At 47.9% G+C, this 21,604-nt stretch overlaps 5 protein-coding genes across 5 annotated transcripts; 2 read left to right on the plus strand and 3 right to left on the minus strand.

Annotated features, from left to right (window-relative positions):
- Nucleotides 1-4,963: 4,963 nt before the first annotated feature.
- On the plus strand, nucleotides 4,964-6,114 carry N7489_004604 (uncharacterized protein; the record flags this gene model as incomplete). Its single annotated transcript, XM_056710356.1, has 3 exons — nucleotides 4,964-5,036; nucleotides 5,083-5,746; nucleotides 5,799-6,114. The coding sequence occupies 3 exons, from the start codon at nucleotides 4,964-4,966 to the stop codon at nucleotides 6,112-6,114; spliced, it is 1,053 nt and encodes a 350-aa protein (XP_056568777.1).
- Nucleotides 6,115-10,937: 4,823 nt separating this feature from the next.
- On the minus strand, nucleotides 10,938-13,825 carry N7489_004605 (hybrid sensor histidine kinase/response regulator; the record flags this gene model as incomplete). The annotated part of the gene is made up of 5 exons (XM_056710357.1): nucleotides 10,938-11,050; nucleotides 11,109-11,213; nucleotides 11,277-11,762; nucleotides 12,087-12,719; nucleotides 12,775-13,825. 5 exons carry the CDS (start codon nucleotides 13,823-13,825, stop codon nucleotides 10,938-10,940), a joined length of 2,388 nt encoding a protein of 795 aa, XP_056568778.1.
- A 2,236-nt stretch (nucleotides 13,826-16,061) lies between these two features.
- N7489_004606 (uncharacterized protein) lies at nucleotides 16,062-16,244 on the minus strand (the record flags this gene model as incomplete). Its single annotated transcript, XM_056710358.1, has 1 exon — nucleotides 16,062-16,244. One exon carries the CDS (start codon nucleotides 16,242-16,244, stop codon nucleotides 16,062-16,064), a length of 183 nt encoding a protein of 60 aa, XP_056568779.1.
- A 1,304-nt stretch (nucleotides 16,245-17,548) lies between these two features.
- On the plus strand, nucleotides 17,549-18,212 carry N7489_004607 (uncharacterized protein; the record flags this gene model as incomplete). The annotated part of the gene is made up of 2 exons (XM_056710359.1): nucleotides 17,549-17,644; nucleotides 17,703-18,212. 2 exons carry the CDS (start codon nucleotides 17,549-17,551, stop codon nucleotides 18,210-18,212), a joined length of 606 nt encoding a protein of 201 aa, XP_056568780.1.
- Nucleotides 18,213-19,451: 1,239 nt separating this feature from the next.
- On the minus strand, nucleotides 19,452-20,044 carry N7489_004608 (uncharacterized protein; the record flags this gene model as incomplete). The annotated part of the gene is made up of 2 exons (XM_056710360.1): nucleotides 19,452-19,723; nucleotides 19,831-20,044. 2 exons carry the CDS (start codon nucleotides 20,042-20,044, stop codon nucleotides 19,452-19,454), a joined length of 486 nt encoding a protein of 161 aa, XP_056568781.1.
- Nucleotides 20,045-21,604: the final 1,560 nt, after the last annotated feature.

Genomic DNA, 21,604 nt, shown 5'->3' on the forward strand with positions numbered 1-21,604 from the left:
GCTAAGTTATCGAATGCGTTGAACATATCAACAGCGTGCACGTTGGTACCCGTCACCAACCCAAGGACAATTCACTAGCAGTATAGGCCTTATCTCTCCTTGGGGAAAAGGCAAATAGATAGCGGAAAATCCCAATGCCATTCTCCCTGCCTCGTAAACGCTCTACCACATGGAGTCTCTATCAAGGCTCAGGCTCATCGACGGAGTAGGCTTGAAGATCGGTCGCTTCCAAGGCTGAAACGACACCATTACAAAGAGCCTGAACCGCTCGCTTGCGCTCCCACTATACTGAAGCTTGTTCATTGCAGAGCTGTAGAAGGATATAGCTATCGCTTGCTAGCAAGTCATTTGATGCTTGAAGCTGCCGCTGCTCCTCCTCGAGTGGTATTTTCTGGGCCGATTTGACGACGTAGCATTCCTATAGGCAAAAGTACATACAAGTCGAGCAATTTGAGGGCTGGTGTAGCGAGGGAGTCGTTGAGGTTTACTACTTTCATGAACTCCGCCGTAAGAGTGCCGCGTGTTCTCACTGGGATCTATTCAGTATTAGTGGGGGTTTTCATTCCCTGCCGTGGGGGCTATGACCGACCTTGGGTTCGATGGTTGTGCCGTTTGTGACTTGCTGTGGTTGGTTTTCCAACTTGGGTTCATCTTCTGGAGCTTGGGATACTCGGCACTGTCTCTTGGCCGGCCGATCAATGGGGGAAGGCGAAGTGGGATGGTCCATTTTGGTCATCAAGATGAATTGGATCAGAAATTATGCTTGGGGGGCATTTATAGCTGACAATTCACGCGAGGCAGCTGTTATTTCTACCAGTGCTTCCTCACCTAGGATCGACCGCAACTTTGAAGCCAGTGAACAGTTAGCTCAACCGCTGACGCTCGATCTCACCAGCTGCTCAGAGCAAACTGCTCAGGAATAAGCGGGATTAAATCGCACCTACAGCATTGACACAAACTAATGCAAAGACTGCCTCATAATGGTAGTCTACGAGTGTACTTCCGATGCGTGGATGCTATAAATTACTTTCAAATCATTGAAGCTTTGCCGTGACTGCAAACCATTCGAAGTGCGGCAGTGCAGATAATCTGATTCCCAATGTTGATGTCAACAGGCGCTGGGAACAGCCATCTCGTATCACATCACCAGAGCTACCTGAAGTAGATGTCGCTAGCCCTTACAAACGATCAAATAGTCTCCTCGGAGACCGTTTCAACAATTTTTTAGTAGTGTTGCCGTCGCAAATTCTGCTTCGAATGGCCCTCTGGATGCAATAGTCCTTTGCTAGATCCAGGGATCTCCTCAAACTGAAGCGTGTCAGTGTGGGATTGGCCACAAGTGCATCAACAATCGAGAAATGTCCACCCCTGACCGCCAACATCAATGGATCCTCGAACCATTGATTCCTCAGGTTGACATCAATTCGGGCATGGCGTAGTAGTTCCCGGACCATCTCCAGGTCACCGCCACGGGCAGCAATGCAGAGAGCAGTGTCATGGGTTGCGACCGTGCTTTCATTAACATTCAGACGTGCGCCTTGCTGTACTAAGAGCCTTACCACATCGAGATGACCATGTGAAACCGCTCGACAAATGGGCGGATCTATTAAACCCCTTCCATTGATCTCCACGCCCTCCATACTCAGTAAACAAGCAACTGTCTTCACGTGTCCGTGGTATGCAGCAACGGAAATTGGAGAGTGGCCTGCAACGCAGAGATTCAGAGCAATCCCTGGCACTGCAAGCAGCCGTCGTAAAAGTATAGTATCCAATCTCGTTGCGGCATGGTGTAAAGATGTAGACGGGGCCTCAAGTCTCCCACGGCCTCCAACGAAATTAACGTCGATGTCTTTCTCCGCCAAAAGCCTTTCGGTTATCTCGTCGCATGACGAGTAAGTAGACAGCCAAAGTGGCGTATTGCCATCTTTGTCTTTGCAGTTCACGTTGGCAAGGGGGTGGCCCAGGATCAAATCGACCACTTCCAGGCGTCTGCTTTGAACGGCGAGATGGAGCGGCGTATAGCCTTTCCGGTCCTGAATGTCCAAGTCCAGATCCTTTTGTCTAAGACGCCACTTGACAGCATCTATCGACCCTTGCAACACTGCCTCATGAAGAGGTAGCTCGGAATCCTGAGCATTTCGGGCACCTAAATAAACTTCACAGTCGGGGCCATTGATAAACATTATTTTCATGACGGATCTATTGATTCGACATGCCCAAGACCACGCCGACTGGCCTGAATCATCTTCCAAGTTAGGGTCGCTGCCACTTAAAAGTAGCAGTTGCACGAATCCTATTCTTCCTGCGAAGACTGCTAGGTGAAGCGCCGTTCGCCCGTATTTGTGTTTAATGTCCACACTGGCGGCGCGGTGCTCTAGCACGCTCTTGACGATGGAGGAACTCCCGTAGTGGATAGCATATGACAGGGCGCTGTCGCGCGCTTGATTTTGGATGTTGATATCTAGATCTCGATGACTGAGCAGCAGTTCGCGCACAGCAGCGGAAGAGTACTTCAACGCCCGCATCAAAGGAGTTTTGCCTCGGTAAAATGCATTGATATCGGCGTTGTGCTGAAGCAAAGCATTCGCAAGGCCAACGTTGTCGTATTTGACGGCCAAGTGCAACAAATTGCTGTTCTGAAATCTGATGTTGTATTTCCAGGTGCTGGGCTGCAGTCTAAAATCAAGGTCTTTGCATGATTTGGCGAGGGCGAATAATGCACTGCCATCCAAATGCGGCACGATCCACAGCAAAAGCTCGTTGGACAGGTCTCTGATGTTTGGCTGTAATTTGTTAGCTCATCCGTAACTTCAGTAAGAAAGAATTGGAACTGACCATAGTGGAACAGCAGATTAGAACTAGGAATCAAATAAATTGTAGATGAGGGTGAGGTGTGGGGTGTGAAAGTTGGACGTGTAGAGGTCCTTATATACTTGCCTCAGCTAAATTCCGCGGTCACCTAGGGTGTAGCCCGTCACCGCTGAGAGGTGCCTAGCAATCACGCGGCAGCATCAAATTCTTGACAACAATGTTTAGGCGGGTGGAAGAATCCTTGGACTCTAGCTCCTGGGAACACCAAAGCTGTTCCTGGTAGTTGTCGATGGCCCTGGAACCGAATCTAGTCTCTACATGCCCACACCTCGGATCTAGCGCCATAGGCGTCGAAGCAAATAACAATCTAACACGCACTTCGAAACTTCCATAGGCAACCCAGAATTTAACCTAGCATTTGTCGACTTTGCTATGTCCCGCCGCAGCCAACCTGTTCGCCAATGCATGGTCACCGCAGTCTACAGCTACAAGTGCAGCTGATTTGAGCAGCAGTGATGTGGAATGATATCCCTTCTCGCAGGCCACTGATCGGCCTATACCGGCGCATACTGCATCCAAATGCATTCTTCGACGTACCAACTGTTTCGAGGAAGGCGTTGCATGCCAGCAGCCACGCAGCCATGTAGGTAAGGAGGCTACGGCGATGGCATATAAAGCTGACGAGGGAACACTGCGGAGATTGCCCAACATCAACTCCCATCCAAAGTATTTTCAAAACTCCTGTCTCTCTCGATGAGTCGCCAGTTGAACCTGTCGCCGAAACTCAGCCAGCCGAAGTGCCTTCTGAGCGGCCCGGTTTGGCTGGGTCCTCCGCTGAGACATATTTATATGTTTGCAGTGGCTGGAAAACGACGCTATCTGAAAGCCCGTGACGTGGACGCAGGTCCAGAATCGGACTGAAATTCCTCTTTCAAAACAATCCTTTGTGGAAAGACAATGTTCGAAAAGAACGGCTCGGACTAATTAACGAAGCTCCGGTACAGAGAAAATCGCTCCACGAGTTTGGCGCCATAAAAGTCGTACGGCTCTCACGAGATCATCAGGACTCAAGCGGCGGAGGAAAACCAAAGATTTGGTCGTGCTACTTGTTTCCAACTAGTTTCGGCGTGGGTTCATGATATTTCCTGGATTTTTTTATTCCGGAGTCTGGCTCCGAGTCAAAATCGCGGCAGTTTTTCGCCACGCAGCTGTGCACCGCATTCCACACGATCGAGAAGTTGGAGAATTTCCCTTCAATTGGTCGATTTCCGTCGGGCACGAGTGCGTTCCAACTCGATTTCTAAGCTAAATAGGCCAAAGGAGAAATTTAACGAATATGCTCTCGATTGTTGCCGAATTCGAAAAGCTTTACCGCGATTCACTCTCTCGGCAATACGAATGATCTCCTTCTGGCTCGCCAAATGACTGCTTCCATCAGCATTGCAAATGACTTAGGGACGTCCCATTTGCGCAAGAATCCAAGAATAGATGAGTAAATAATATATAGAAAAAAAGAAAGAAAAAGAAAAGACAAAGACGGGAGAGAGATGCGAGTACAAAAAGAGAAGAGAGTAGCAGCATCATTTGCTAGAAAAGTCCAAGATTCCGCCGATCGGAAATTAAGGAGGTGAAAAAGGCATTCCGAGCCCTTTTGTCGGTGATAATTTCAGGATTTGGCCTGGCTATTCAAAACGAAAACTCATCTGTTGGTTCGCAATTCCCTGGCTCTGCGCAAAGGCCATCGTCGTCACTCCCAATCGATTGTGGGAGGGAGAAATATTCAACACGCTGATATCGAAATGGAACGCGAGTGCCGCTTCTTTCGAGCACTCCTCCGTGTTCTGGACCCACCCGCGTTCTGCGCGTTGCTTGAGTGAAGTTGCTCCGTCAGAGAAGAGTACGAAATTTATAAGTCCGCTCGAAATTCCTTTCACCATTTTATTCTCAACCGGTTATATAAAACTAGTCTTTTCCAATGTCAGTTTCCTCCGCCGTACACAACATAGTTTCACTTTCTGCTGCTGCACAGAGCAAGCGGAGATTTTTATTGGGCGCCGTTCGACTGAGAAGAAATTGCAAAAGGCACTTTTATAAATCTGGGCAGAAACGGCTTGGGATTCCCGAATCGGTCAAGACAATCTCAATGACTACCATGTCTTGGAACCCATTTGCTCCCATTTGCTGTCTGCGGGATCCCTCACGGTGGTCCTGTGTCCTGTTGCGGGGTGACGAAGAAAGGCCAGCCGTGCAAAAACTCTGTCAAATTTCAAGACACCAAGATCGGCCATGAAAGGTTGACCACTCTCGCCAGAGAGCCGTTTGACTTGTCAACTTTGCAGTCAAAGCTATGTGATATTGCTAGAGTCTTCCTCTGCGCGAGATGGCAGCGTCAACGGCAGGCCGACCAAGTTGGCCAGCGGTGGTATGAAGCAGCCATCCGCAACCAGGCGCGAGTGCCGCATGGATCTAGAGTTGCCGCTCCATCCATTGCGCATCCGGGCCAGCGTCAGATGTCGTCAGTGTCCAGGAGTCGCCCTGCACCAGGCAACACCGACAGGTCACCTCACGGGCTCAGACAAGACCCACCGGTGCCGCTGTCAACCAACCCCGAGCCAGTGCAACCATTCAATCCATTTGTGACTTCCACAATGCTGCGGACCAACAGTGTTCCATGGCATGTTTCGCTGGCTCAACCAGCGATCCTGACATCGGTCGCTAACGTCTGGGCTGGCGTCCAAAGCTTGACGCTCAAGGATCTCACCCTGAGCGACGAGTTCGACGACATCCACTGTGTATTTTGTCTGGCCAAGGATGATGACCTTGCAAATGAGAGTGTGATCTTGCGCTGTCAGTGCAAGGCGCTTTCCCACCTGGCCTGCGCGGAAGAGTGGCTGGAAAAACGAAGTACGGGTTTTGAAACGTCATGCTGTGTGTGGTAAGTAGGGCTGGTTCCAGTTATGCAATACCCAAGATGCTGATTAATACAGTCGAAATGAAGGGCCTTTAGACGCCTTGGTTCGCCCAATACGAGTCCAATCGTCGGATGCCGAGACACGTCATATCCACACGGCAACTGAATCATCTGCCGAGAGAGAACTTGCCACTATCAGGAATTCATCACCGAATGACCCGAGTCGGAGTCAGCTGCGACCGCGCTCAGTGGGACCCCATGGGAGATCAGTCGAGCAGAGTGTGGAGAATGGCCCCCGTCGCTCGGCTAGGCTAGGAGCTCATCTACCACGAGGCCCTTCTACGTTTGCACCACCCCGCCGGTCAGCACGACTAAATTCCATTCGAAGGTGATCTTAGTTTACAGCGGAGGTGTGACGGGAATGAGAAATTAGCGAAGCGACTGTCAATCACGCGTGAAGACACGTGACCAGACGCACCGCATTCGGCCCAGCAACATAGAGCATAGCCGTGGTATGGAGTTTTAGAGCAAGTTTAGAAATGATGCAAATGAAGTTCTGAATGTTCGAACTCGCAGAGCACCAAAACTAAAACCACGCTACCTTTTCATCTCTGCAAGTACATGCTAATACACCCCCAAGAACTGTGGGCAGTTTCGCTTAATTTTGGGATATTTTCTAGATCGAAACCATATTCATACCCAACGGTGGTGGCCAAAGAACTGTAGACATGGTTTTATCTCAGTGGAGCCGTGTCGCGTCAAGACGGAGATTGTGGCAGAAGAAAACACATCTCGGGCCGGCGAAGGACCCTGGCAAACTCCTATGCTGGTTAGATTGACTCTGGGAATCAATATGTTGACCCTGGGAAACTCAAAAGCATTTCTGGGAGCTGTATATCCCCTGGGAAATACACCTTAGCTCCTGGGGCTTTTACCAATCTCCAGGAAAATGAAGATCTGCCCCTGGGATCTTTGCTCTACGTTCCTGACTGAATACACACTGGCTCTGGGAACACATTGGTTAGACCTGGGACCTGTTTCGCTCCTAGGACCCCACTTCTGGATCCTAGAGTCAATATCTTGCCTTCTGGGGTCGTGGCGGTCTGACAGTTTGTATGTAAGCACTGTGGCTGATCGGCCTCATCTTACGACAGTCAGTCGAAGCTGGCATCTCCTATCACAGCCGAGAGTCGAATCCTTAACACCGCGCGTACAAAACAAACGGGTTTTCACTTTCTCTCTTAGTTCTTGCACGTTCTGAATCCGAGGAAACACCGCCCTGCCATCATGTCATCCAACCTACCCAAAGACAACATGATATGTGACCTTGGCACTATCAAAGCTCAATCTCAGCTCCTCATTTCGATGTCGGCCCCCACTACCCGCGAGAGTCATACGGCGGCCACTACGAAACTAACAGAACCTCACCGCCGCGGTAGATTGAAGGTTGTTACGGGGCCTCCCAAAAGCCTTTGCCTACCCCATTTGTGTGGTCTGGAAAATATTGCATCCGTCCTGATTGTAAGGCAGGAGTCACCATGGGATACCTATCGAAAAGTCATTACGTATGAGAATGCTGGCAAAGTTACAATTGCCACACGCCGCACTCGCCCGTCTCGCATGGTAGCCATCCGGACGTACGGGAAAGAGAATGCTCGAAGATTGATTTACAGATTCGGACGCCTAGAAAACAGGAACGTTCTCTCCTTACATGAATGCTACATGCACGAAGATCTCGCGTTCTTCTTAGTTGACGACTTGCCGCTGACGCTGGCGCATGTTGTCGCTTTTCCATCTGTTTATCCTAGCGAGACAGAATTGGGATCCATTATCTGCCAGGTTGGTCCCTCATGCCCTTCGATGAGCTGTTCTGACATTTTAGACCCTGGATGGTGCCTGCTACTTATCTTCATTTGGCCTTGCGCACCAATCACTGGCCTGTGGTGATGTATTATTTGGCATTGACGGGATCATCAAGATAGGTTTGTTGACGGCCGCATCCTTGCATTATCTGACTAACATTTCGCAGCAAGCTTGGACCTTTATATAGATTGCACGCCAAAGCAATCTGAAATCGCATATATTGTGGCTCTTCCGTCAATCATGATGCGGCTCATGCAGAAATATGACAAAGATCAAGGCGTTGTTGGCGTGAATGATCTGGAGCGATGGCCAATAGATTCTGCCGCTGTGGAGTTTTTGTCCGCTACCGAGACGGCAGAATCAATCAGGTCGCTGAGAAATGTGAGTCCTACTAGCAAGGTATCGTGTTTCGCTAATGTCCAGTAGCAACCCCTGCTGGCGGGGAAGCACCGCCCAAGCGATGATTTGGTGGTCCTCGCAAGAGCAGCTCTGCTCTCCACTAGCTTGAATTGTATTTACGACCCCGGCTCTAAAAAGTGCTAAGGGACAAGATCTGGTACGCAACTCAGATATTCGCGAATCCTCGTCATGGTCGTAGGCTTCACCAATAAGCAACATTTCACGCGTCTCCTACAGTTATCTTGCCACTTATTAGGGTACTTTGTTTCTTCCACGACATAATCCATTGTTTTGTTCTGTAAAAATCCTTCTAGTGTTGTGCTCTAGTGAACTTAATGCTACATAGAGAACGTTACGTTGCTGGTGAAAAATCAAGACTAACATTGAATGCCGTGGGGACTTTTGGTGACAGGCACAACCTTGGCAGAGCCGAGTATAAAGGATTCATGCGGGCAATCTCTATTCGATAATAAAGCCTCATGCATTCTTTTGGAAGAGCTCACAATATTCCTACTAAAAATAAACCTAGCTCTTCAAATCCCAATACTTGAGATCGCAACGGTACTGAATTGCTATACGTCCATGATAGATGGATTTTAAGCAGCTAGAACCCAAACACTAGGACAGGTAAAACAGCCAATTTAATGTGAATGTCTCAGAAGTACGTATGTTTATCGCTTGCAGACTTCGACCACTTGGTGAATACCGGGGAATCGAAACCAACTGGTGAGCAACGGCATCCATGGGCAATATCTCCAGATTTTATTGCCCCCAACGGCTGCTAATAATAGTATTCAACACTCTAAAGTTGAGTTGGAAAGAGCCAGCACCAGTTGGTTCATTTCACCGCTAGTAAACTAGAAGGGTTGGTTGGCGTACGAGCTATCCACGCCAGCCCTATTGTTTCTCGCCTCCTTCCAAATTCCCCTCGGGACCATAACCTATTTATAAAGACCTCCCCTCAGCTTCCACTGGCCTTCATGTTTGCACAGAACACAGCACTTTGAGGTTGTTATTTGCAAGATCCACCACAAACGGCAGGCATCACAATACTGGTCTTTCCTTGACAGTCTCCCTCCTGGGAATTGTAGCTGCCACTTAGAGCCCAGTCCGTCGATATGCGCAACTCCGTGATCGGGTCAGCCCGGCTGTCGTGCTAGTAATATTGACAAGTAAGGTATCTACGGCGATTACTGTACATTGGTTTATGTAAACCATTGAACAACTACGATATGGTCCGCTCCGTGAGCGCTGAGTCTGTTGAATCAGGATGCACTCGTGCGTTCTGCAAATTTATAGACTGTGCGTTACCACAGAAAAATCTCTAGTGTACATTTACAGCAATCTGCAGTATCATTTTGAAAGGATTGAGGTTCCTCTTGGCAAATGCGTCAGTAGTGAACACGAGTATAAAATGTACAAACTGTTGTGCGATGTCTGATATATACTTTTTGGGAAACGGTAGCAAATAGGATACATAACTGTGAGATATGGAAGACTACATTGAGATGTATGGCACTTAGCTGCTCTGTCACATATGCACCTCAATAATAAGCAAAGAGTAGTATTTGTGCCGAGAAAAGCCTACATTGCATATCACGGGAGCTATCTGAAATTGATGCTGCCATGTCTTAGAGACCACCAAACCTTCCTTTCGGTGACGGCGCCAAAGAGTATTGATGATAGTTGTGGTGTTCCATCATGCTCTCAATGGCCCTCCGAAGGCAGTGATTCCGCGCGGAATACAACGGTCTTTTCAAATTGCCCACATTTCGTCTGCCATCCACCACGAACCCATTAGCGTTAGGGAAATGTCTACCCTTGGCTACCACTATCAAAATATCCTCGAGCCACCGGCTATTGAGATTGACATCGATATGATCATGGAGAAGCAGAACCTGGGCCATCTTAAAACCAGTATCATGTATGACGGTGTATAGTACCATGTCGTGAGTTGCAATCATATATTCTTTGGTTTTCAGGTGTTCAGCTTGCTGCACTGAGAGTCTGAAGTGCTTAGAGGACGAACTGGCGACGGGTGCGGCGATGGCAAAGGTAGCCAGCATGAAAAGGAATGCGAGGAACTTCATTTTGGGGGTTAGAAGGTGTAGGTTGTGTATGTTGTGGTTTGTGCTGGAATTTTGATAATGAAATGGAGAATTGAGCTGTGAAGTGGAGAGTCCCTTGACTTTAAAGATTCAAGGACTAGCTAAAAGCACGAAGGAACATTTAAGTGCACAGGTTGAATGGGCGGTGGATATTATTAAATTGATCCTGTAAACCTCAAAAGCATGTGTAGAAGCTGTATATCTCGTGGGAACTGAAAATTTACCCCTGGATTCTTTAGACCACGTTCCTGAGTAAATCTAAGTTGGATGGAATGGATTTGGAAGCTGTTGCACTCCTGGGATCCTACTTCTGAGTCCTAGAGTTAATCTATCCTCTGAGAGTTGAGGAGAGTCCTCACACGACACCCTCACCAGAGCTCCGCACAAATCTGAGACGTTCGATCGTTCTCAGAAGGCCAAGTTATGGACCTATGAACCTCAACTAACAATTCAGGAGCTGGTTAAACTAACCACAAGAACGTAACTGTGGTTACCCAATGTAAAAGAACACGATTTTGGAAGCTAAGCCGGTTTTTTGGGGGACTGACTTTTGTGCTTCTAGAAGCTGCTTCTGTGCTCCCAGGGTGGAGACAGTCAAATTTAACCAGATATGACGCGGTGCTTCTCATTCCACCTTTTACTCCTCTTAATGTGTTTATATATTTGGCATGCTGGCGTTTGGCTAGCGTAATTCACATAGCATAGAAGCAACCCCTAGCCTTGTTCAAATTTTGTGATATCGCTTTCATATTATTTTCTCTCGAACTCGCTACAGACTAGTAGGAAATAACTCATTAGGCAATAAATAGGGCTATACAAAGCCCTCAAACCCAATGCTACTACAGCTAATTGATGTACTCGGCCTTCAGTTGGATCTTGCTGCAGCTGGAGGGGATAGTGGCGTTGTAGTCGCGGTTCAAATAGAACAGCTGGGGCGCATTGTGGTACAAATCGCAGACTACAAAGTGTCAGGACGAGATCGCTTCTGGAGAAGAGTAACGATGACGGGGTCTTACCGGGCCATCCACCGAAGCCGCTGGCTTCCGACCATATGAAGCTACTGCCTTTGGCTGAAAATCCATTGCTTCCTTGGCCTGCGTTTATCAAGATCGGTTCCCAGGCTGTGAAGATTTCGTTAGTCCGTATTCAAATTAGTACACGACTTTCCAGGGGCAGGCACTCACAGGTATTTTTGTTGTCACCGGTGGCTACCACTTCCCAAAGCAGTTCAGTGTTGAAACCGAAGAAGGCATTTGTGCCATCCAAGTAAACAGAGCTGGCGGTATTCACATCCTTGGTCAGGTCGGCATCATTGAGGCCTGTACCTGTGTGGTATGCGTAAACATAGAGGTTGTTATGCTCTTGGTTAGTGGCGCCGACGGACTTGAGGTGGAAGTGGTCGCAATTATCATATTCCTTTCGGAGCTCTAGCTGTGCCTCTCGACCTAACCGGTTAACCTGCTGGCGAGGATTTATAAGGAAGAACTTCGGCCGAGCATCAAATTGCTCACTTGGCATGCGCATGAAAAGAACACCATGGGCAGCCACGAATGAAGTGACCAAAGTGCGTCCACCGGCCGGTGCACTTAGGCTAGGATTGAACAGATGCTCTCCCGGACATAATTTGCAAATGGCTCCGCGCTGAGCAATGCTTTCGAGTCGACGAACTGCTGCAAAGTATCTGAACTAGAGATAATGGTGTGGCGGTGAATTTGGCCGGGTTCAGAGCATTGATTGATATCCTGATTGTACCAATATCTGGAAACTTCTGCCCACATATCGCGGACTGTGACAACTGTATCCTCCTACTTCCATATGATAGCGCGCTAAGTCATCAAAACTCGATCCAGGGTTCCTTGAAATTCGGGACCTGCTCTAGATCAAGCGTCACCATCGAATACGAGAAATATATGAAGCCTAATTTATCTATTGTTTGGGGTGGATCGCTCGCACATAGAACACGCTAATGATATCAGAGCCACTAAAACATCAACCGATGCCATTTCCAACCTTAATTGGAACAAATTGGCAGATTTTCGCAACAATCTCTTCGGTGTGAAAAGGCTTGTTAATTACATCATCCATTCCAGCTTCAAACATCTCTGACTTCTGTGCCAATCGGGCATTCGCAGTCATTCCTAGAATCGGAACGTGGTTGTTGTTTCCTCTTTCGAGTTCCCGAATACGCTTAGACGCCGCGTTTCCGTCCATGAACGGCATCTCTTGGTCCATAAGAATGCAATCGGGTCTCCTGTTTTGGAAGGCATCTAGAGCCTCTAAGCCGTTTTTTGCCTCTATTATTTCGAACCCCTGGGATCTCAGTTTCCGTGAGAGAATTGCTCTGTTGATTGGATCGTCTTCGACGACTAGTATGCTTCGAAAGACATTTCGGCTAGGATCGATTTTGCCGATATCAGGGATTGCTTTCTGCGCAATGCTGCTGGTATGTCTCGTTCGTTCATAGAGAGGGGCGTTTCGAATCAATTCGTCAATCTGACTCCGCGGTGGGTCCTCTGGGGTTCGAATAGCTGGCGCCAGCCCTTCGACCTTATCTGACTCCATGCCTAATGCTTGAATATTGGAAGATAACTTCTCCACTTCCGAAATGTCCGTCCCGTCAACACTGTCTACCCAGTGGCCCGCCGTTTTGCGCACTCGGAAAAAAAAAGCCAAAAGTGCTACCCTGGCCATCTTTGGAACTGACACCAATTTCCCCACCATGGAGATGGCAAAGCTTTCTGCTAATGTGAAGACCTAGACCAGAGCCACCATATATTGCCTCCGTCTTTGGAGTAGCTTGTTTGAATCTTTCGAATAGACGCATCTGAGCATGACCGCCAATGCCAATACCGGTATCTTCGACAGCGAGCATGATATATGCGTACTGTCCGTCGCCCCATTGAGGAGAAGCCGTCTTATCGAGGCTGAGAGCTTTCTCACCTGATCTAAAAAAGACAATGTTCGGAGGGTATGATGAAGGCCGGTCTAGAGAAGCTCCGACCGATACGCGTATCCTGCGCAAGTTTCTGGACTTGGCGGTAAACTTGATTGCATTAGAGAGAAGGTTGATGAGAACCTGGCTCATCCGATCGAGATCGGCTACCACCCAATCAATTCCACAGCCTGCATAGGAGCTGTCAGCATGGTAGTCAAATTGAATGTTGTTTCTTTGTAGTTGGGGCCGAAAGAGAGAAATCGGGTCGATTAAATATAATTTTGGTTTCACTCTCCGGGGTGACAAAGTTAGCATCGATGCGTCGATCTTCGAGAATGTAAGAACATCATCGAGTATTTTCTTCTGATGAGAGATACACAAGCTTATTATATCTGCAGACTGTTTGATGCGCGAAAGAGGTAAGTTATGATGCTCCTTTTCGTGTGCTGCCGCCATAATATCCTCAGTACAGTGCAATATCGCCGTAAGAGGATTTCGTATCTCATGACTGATCATGTCGATAAATCTTTCTTGGAGCTGTTTGTGTTCTTCTGCGTCTTTGACACGTTTAGTCTGAAGGGACTCGGCTCTTTTTTCCGACGTAATATCCGCGACCGTCACGATGAATCCACCATCGTCATCAAGGCCAAAAGTTCGCCCGTTTGCAGGAAGCGGATCTAGTGTCAACACACACCAATTATCCAGATTCCGAATCCGATAAACAATCCTCAATGTAGATGCTGGTATCGCCAATCCATTGAATAAAGAGTTCGCCCGCGCAACGTCGTCTGGGTGCATTGACTGCAACCAGCGAGCATGGAATGCAGCATTCGAAAAAGGGACCAAGATTCGAAACCTGTTGTTCTCAGAAACTAAGTCAAATTTTCGATCTAGAATTGCCAAGCCATGTGGAATGACGTCGGCTAGGTGTTGCGCAGAGGCAGCCGGGTGGAAATGAAAAACCATGTCGCGCTCCCTGAGACAACTCGTTAACTTCTGTTTATGTCGAATTACAGGCGGGAAGCATACTGTAAAGGAACTTGAGACTTCCGATTTTGGATCGGACTGGGCGTGTTAGAACCACAAGGAAGATGAAAAAGTAGGAAAAGGCGACAGGAAGAATTTTCTTGAAAATTCTCGGTCATTTAACTCGGACCTTTTAGACGGACGTCATTGCGGAGTAATCGACTGAGCGGCGAATCACCTAATGTCGTTTATTTGTGCCGTTTGTCGGTGTATTATAATAAGCGGCGGACGTGCAAAACCATCTGCAGTAACAGCCTCTAGAACAGTCACAGATTCTCGATCTGTGACATAGCCATTGAATAGCTTTTTTTTTCGGATGCCTCTTAATGATTGATCTTTTCCGACACCAATTTGAAAGCCAGTTTCGTCAAAATTGTAGGTGTCTTGTTGGCAAATCCCGTGCTCATAAATCACACGCTCGTAGTCATTAAACCACCTCTGTACTACCGATTTATCGAGAGCTTTCCGGCGTCGAACATAGTACTCGGGAGGACGTTTTAAGAAAACGTTTTAGCCAGTGATCCCCAATTTGTGGTGGGTTTCTGTGGCTGTCAGAGTGATCTTGGACATGAGCTTCTTCGAGTATTGAATCGGCTGCTATGGCAATTTGGCGGCGGTTTATCGAGGCTCCGACCGTGCCAGATTATTCAATATATTCATTCAATATATTCACGTAAAGCCCCCTCCCGTGCAGCAGTAAGCTTCCTGCCATTGGGTTGTCGTTGAAAAAGCGTTGTTCCACCTTTCCACCTTCGTCGAAGCCGGCTCTCAGCAACCGCGAATTCTCGCGCAGTTTCTGCAAAATTGGGTTTAGATTGCTTAGGGAGAGTCCATTGCTTTTTCAATTTGGGTCTCTTATATATTTATTGATTTTAGGCATGGTGTGCTGTGTGGTGGGGATCAATGTAAAAACGTTAAAAAGGTAGAAAAGATTCCTACGCTTGGGTGATCCCCTCCGCTTGGGTGGGGACCCTCGCAGGCGAGGGTCCGTATATTTTGAACAAGGTTTACAGTCCGGTTAGTTCGTATGCCAACCTTCGTATTTAACAACATTTAACAACCTCTTCCACCCGGTGTACGCCTGGCAGTGACCCTCCGGGCGGTCCATGATCTTGGACCCTCCACCCGACCCTCTTGAGTGTCAGGATCGCTCGCGGGTGACGACCCTCCACGACCCGCATCCAGGTGACCCGTTACTCAACGCGAGTTTCTAAGCGTCGCGAAGAGGATAGTGATTTTGAATACTATAAATAGATTTAGCCAGCCAATTCCAATATCTTAGATATCAAATTGTTTGATTTTAAATTCTCCTACATTCAGCACAAAAAGCCAGAAACCAAAGGACGCAGGTTGTCGTGCCTGTAACCTAAATACTTCAGAATTACAACCCAAAATGCATAAAGTATCCAGATCATGGGCTCCCAATTGTTTGACCTGTTTGTCAAACCGCGGGTGACCCGCGGTTAACCACATGCGGTTTCTCGCAGCGGCATAACCGACCGCAGTTAGGAGAATCCCTACCCTCAACCGCGTTTTTGCGGTTACTTAACCGCACCGCAGCGGTCAGACCGCGGTTGCTGCCGAGCTCTAATTAGTTGAGCTAGATCTGTAGGCTTACTAATGACTGGTTATGTCATCCCCATAGAGCAATTCGAATCTTTCTAATTTATTCAAGGTGATGCTGTATATTGAAGCAAATATTGTATATTGTAAAATGGCACCATTCACATCTACACTAAACAAGATAGTTCTCTAGTAATTGAAGGCTCGTTCCCTTGGAACATTGTTTCTCCGGCGGATACTGTATGATAGAGCAGCGCTAGCTCCTTTTGTGTCCCTTTTCCTTTCTTTGCCGGTGGGTTCTGTCGGTGCGGCATGGGCCGCAGACGTCGCATCCATTCCTGTCGAATTTCCTCCGTGGCAATGGCTTTCTCATGTTCCAGTATGTGCTCAGAAATATTATCATGTGCACCAAACGCGGTAAGACACGTCCACCACGCCTCCGGCGTCATGCATCTTTGCTGAAGCCGCAGTCAAAGCGTAGGCTGGTCTCGCTGCAATGTTGATTGAGCTGGGCTGTTGGCACCCTTAAACTTTCGCGATGGCCTCGTGTAGGGCGGCGAACAAGTAAGGACACAGTGTCAAGTTCGTCCCCCGCGTGGTGCGATGGCTGACGAGAGATGAGAGGCATTGTTTTGGGCAATGCGAGAGGTGATGTTTTTGGCTGGGGCTCCGATGCTATTTATCGTCGCCATGACCTTACGTTCACCATAAGGAGTTCCTTGTCACATTCACTCGTCACATTCAACGCATATCCATAATCTGTCGCTCCTCACATAATAGTCGCAAGAAGTTGATGATTGTAGTCGGCAGCACGGCCCATACTTTGGCGGCGTAAGGACTTTGATTGTACGCTCTTCCGAGTTCGCTCGCCGTCTCATAGTGTCATAGTCATATGATAAATTGGATCTTGAGATTTAGTGCGAAACCAAGTTTAACTTTTTACCCTCCACGCTATCTAATTGACAGTCAACGGCCTGGAATTTACTCTGAACCCAGGTGCGAATATCTGATGGTGGGAGAAACAATCTGACGGTGCAAAGACACAACGACCAAGAGACATGATAAACGCTTAGTTGAATAGGTTTGACGGAAATCGGACTTGAACGGTTAATAAATAGCCCGTTTAAACTGAAGGGTGGGTGCTCGTTGGGTCCAACCCGTCAGAAGCTGGCTGGCGAGTGGGCTAGCACACTTGGCCAATCCGTCTATAAAAGCCCAGGCCAATTCCCAAAGATTCGGATATCCATGGTCTGTCCGACTCTCCTCTATATGCTTTCGATCACGCTAACGTGAGATAGGAAGGACGACTTCTTGGAACATTTTGAACTAGACCGCCTCGACTTTCGGCCATATTTCCGAAGACAAAAGTGGCTGCGTATCGATCATCGTACCAGACCCTAACGAGCAGTATAAGCGTGGTTTCGGTGGAAAGGCTGCCCGACTGGTCTAACGAGCGGCAGAAGTTGGATAATCTCAGCCGAGAGCGAGGGTGAATTGCCGTGGCTTAGGACTCATGGTCGAAAACGTCAATTCCCCACATTATGATCGCAAATCTGACGAGTATTGCTAATACAATTGTCGCGGAACTTCATAGCCAGTTGACAATTTCTAAGGGTCGGTCAACTGTGGTCATCGTAACCGGTGGGCCTCACTGGGGTGTTGATGCTTGAGCGACAATCAGATCATCTTCAGCATTTCACTCGACTAGAAAAAATTGATCTCGGAAACAAGGCTGGATGTCAGTTCAATCAAGCCCACTGAGGCTAATAAATACAAGTACTTGGCACCGTGCCGGCGATGACTTGACGTCATGCTCATCTTGTCGATTCGCCGAAATATGGAATATACCGCATAGTGACATCATAAGCATTAAAATACAAAAGGTGGCCGGGAACCTTGAGCCAATTCCTTTTCTTCTTCACACGCACCATAATGAGTACCTCCTCGAAAGCTGATAACGCCGCGAATCCCAAACAGGGTGCGTTTAAGCCCTCGGCTCCTGGCACTGGCCCGATTACCAACAAGGGTGTATGTTTTGACTCTAGAGCTTAGTTACGAAGGTACACCGCATTAATTAAGCCTACAGCATCAAATCGGTCGGAAAGTCAATGAGGCTGACCAGCGTCCCGAATACCACGCGCAGACGTTCCCTCGTGGTTCAGCCCCGGCAAGCAACTCCTATACCCCCAATAACGGATCTGAAGTCCCTCCAAACCCATATGTGAGCGCGAGACAAGGAAATGGAGCTATCTACACATCAGCTGCAGATACATTGGTAGGAGACACATCGGGTGATGTGAACCGCGGCCTAGGCAAACCAATCCAGGGCCAGACCAACACCGAGCATAGGCATGACGGTCAGCACAGCCGGAAAGGGCAAAAGTCCGGCCTAGAAGGCGTTGGCGCCTCAAGGCAAGATACTGGCATTGAGCGTCGGTTCGCGGACCAGCGTGGCCTTGAGCGAGAAGAAGCCGCCGCGAGTGGCACACGTGGTGATAGGGTTGATCGTGGTGCTGAGGAGCAACAGCCTGAGTCAGCTGAGACTCTCGCTCGGGAATGGAAATACGAACCAAGCAGCAAACATCACAGGCGGTAACGGAACAGGTAGTTTTTTATCATGCGAAAATTGCTCTTTCCACTGACTTTCAAACGGGAAATTCTTCGATACTCATACTCGATGCCATAAGCGGCCGCATTGCTCAATATGGAAGTGGCTTATTAGGGCTTTTGACGAGGCGTTACTTGGAACGTCACGTTTATATAGTACTGTAGCAGTCTGTTTACAAAATCAGCCATCAGGTAGTTTTCCGACCTTCCATGGCCGACGTATCTGATCAATCCTAAACACAAGCTATATCATGCCAGCCTTTTTCAACAAACAGTAATTCTCACCGTTAATTCTCGAGATGTTAGTAATGTAGAATTTGACCAGCTGAGGGTCTAGTGACTCGAAAGTGGTTTGGATGGAACGGAGCTCTAAGTCCATACAATACATACATATGATAGAAAATAGCGTCTTTGCTAACTAAGAAACCAAGCCGGCGGGGGCGAAACTTCGCTCCCAAATTATTCAAAATCCCAATCTCTACAGAGTAGGATCTCGGAGTATCAGGTGTATTACGCGGCCATATCGTGCGGGCTTCGTTACATGATAGGTATATCGGCATTGACCTGCCGACTACCCTATTGTCTAGGACTCTCCTTATTCTAGCAAGAATTAGTCTTGGCAGATACAGACGATACATTGTATCCCTCTCCTCCCAAGTGATTGTATCTTACCCGGTTGACAGGTCATACGCCTTGAAATAACATACCTTTACAAGTCCCCAACTTTTTGGTTAATTCCTTTGTTTTCTCCGCATCATCCTATACTATAGAAAGGCGGACAACGGTTATATCGGCACCCTCCACCGCTATCAATATGGCTGCAGAATGACCTAGTTATACCAGAGCTTCTTAGTCTTGGTAAATTAAACTAAAGGAATTTGTAGATATAGGTCTCAAGCTGAGCCTTGGTTCATTACCTGTCATGGCTAGACACCTGCTACCACTGACCACTGACCGCACTAGTGGCACAATGAACCAGTACATTATCGAATAGCCTAGCACCCCTAGAACCTCAAGGAAACTTCAACCTGCTCGCTAGTAAAGGGGTGAGTATGGATGAGCAAGGTGCGGTCCTGATATCATAATCTGTTTGGTAGCCTAGTTGCTAAAGGCTTTACTCCATGATATCTTCTCTTCTCCTTCCCCACTGAGCGATGGAGTGTTTACTGTATTGATCCGCATATAAAATATAAGTTTAGGCTGTTTGCAGCTCAGAATACCTGGCAATTTATTCCTCAGGGGACAAAATCTGTTGCAGAGACTGCAGTTCTCCGGCAATCAGGAACAAGCAGGTGAACACCGTCCCTGACAGCCATCTGTAGCCTCCTTCGTACGGATGATTGAAAACCGTATCCCTGGATTCAGACTGCCACATTCTCTTCTTGTACTGCATACATATGATCATCGGTGCAGTACTCAATCGTTCGACGAGATCTCTGCGGACAATGTTCTCAAATTCCTGTGGTTTGGCCCAGTCATAAAAGCTGAGAATTTCGCGATCTAATCTACTGCGGGTTTAGAAAAGAATAGCGATCAGAAGGACAGGGGAAATACTAACTGAAATTCTATTTGCAAGGAAGACGGAGTAGACTCAAGCCAAGGCGTACCCGTCTGTTGAGACGGTGGTCTCCACTCCTTGATAATTGAACCGTCGCAGTTGTACTTGCTTGCAGGCTTCCTGGTCTTCTTAATATGGCGTTTGATCGCACCCCTCCGGATTCGTTTTCGACTCGGATCGACAGAATACATATTTTCCTCGCTTGTTGGCCCTTTGGCGGTCTTATCGGGAGCGTTGCTCTGATGCTCTGATTCTGGATTCATGCCGAGGGAAATGAAATCTAAGTTCTCCCTAAGTTCACCTGTCTCATCTGCCTTCGCCGTATCGTCAAGTCTTGCTTTGCGAATCAGCTTGACAACATCGAGCCTTTGATACGTTTGTCTGCTTGGTAGGAGTATCGCAGAGTAAGGGTCCGGGTTGGACCAGCAAGAGCGCTCCCTGGAAAATCACAAAACCCACTTAATTCTTGTCAGCTCGAGGTAATATCTTTGGTTCCAATTTTCAAATGGATTCGGTTAGGTGGGTGGTCGAAGGCAGAGTGATTCGTAGAGTAGAATCTGAGGCACATGATTTATCTTCGAACCACTCCCTAGTCATGTTTGACGAGAAGCAAAGGTTTTCCGAGTCAGCCCAAGACTGGCAGATTCAAGTCATGAGGAAAATCTCTTTTCACACAGACCATGGAATCGCGAGTGGGACCGTCGATCAGTAGCCGAATTTGAATCAATTCTCAACTGAGTTTCGGAAAAACCATGGAAAGGCTCTCGGTGAGAGAATGCGGTTGTTAGAAGAATTCAAGCTTGAACTTAATCGAAAGCTTATCTATAGGCTTCTGCTCCGCTTGCTTGTTGGATTCGCGTGATTGAATCTGTCCCAGAATCCGAGAATTCAGAGGGAAAATCGGGTACTCTCTCCAAGATCTCACGCAGGCGAAGTATAGTATATTGTAGAAGGAAACAACATTATTCGTAAATATTCTCGGTCGCCAGAGTAATGGTCAAGATGCACTGGGTGCTTGAAATAAACTTTGTGGGTTGGCCGGGACCAGTCGGTTTCTCGGCCCCCTAATGCACAAAGTGGAGACTTTGTTTATATCTACGATCTTGTCCTTACACAATTGACATTGATTTCAAAACTTATCTGCTAGAGTTGGCAGACTGGCCATCGAGTTGGAGCAGATAGGGATAGGATGGGTCGGGCTCAAAGAGAGTATACTTTCTACGAGGAAGGTGCAGGACAGAAGGAATAGCTTCTAGAACGTTCCATAGGCCAGATAGAGAAAGCAGCAGCTTCCCACTCAACGGAGGACCAATCACTCTCTTGCGAGGGCAACTGAACCGCGGGTCAGATCTCTGTTGCCAAAACTCTGTGTGATATTCCAATTACTCTCCTGCCCTAGCTATACCTCCTAAGTAATAAAGACCGCTGTTCCATCGGGCCCTAACGACCGTCAGGTTTGGTTTATGGATCGTGTCTGGACCCTTGCAGATCCTTCCGATTTCTTCGGCGGGCCACAAATAGAACCTCCGTGATCTACTGTCCCGTGGGTCGTCCCTGGGATCTGCGTCGCGGAACCGTACCTGCGTCTGTCTAAATTCAGGCGCGGTGTTTGATTGGTCCGTTGGCTGCTATTTGTGTCCAGGGCCTCGTCAATGTGACAGTAGCGTTGCAATCTCGCCAGGAATCTCGCGAGGTGCGTGGCGATCACGAGGACCTAGCTCGTGAGCCATGGTAGCTGAAATAACTCACTTTATTGTCCTGGAAAACTGGACTCGGGTTTATTCTAGGTTTCCAACAAGGTCTAGAATTTGATTATCTATCAA

This window comes from Penicillium chrysogenum (genome assembly GCF_028827035.1).
Source record: "Penicillium chrysogenum strain IBT 35668 chromosome Unknown utg000002l_segment0_segment0, whole genome shotgun sequence".
Classification (NCBI taxonomy): domain Eukaryota; kingdom Fungi; phylum Ascomycota; class Eurotiomycetes; order Eurotiales; family Aspergillaceae; genus Penicillium; species Penicillium chrysogenum.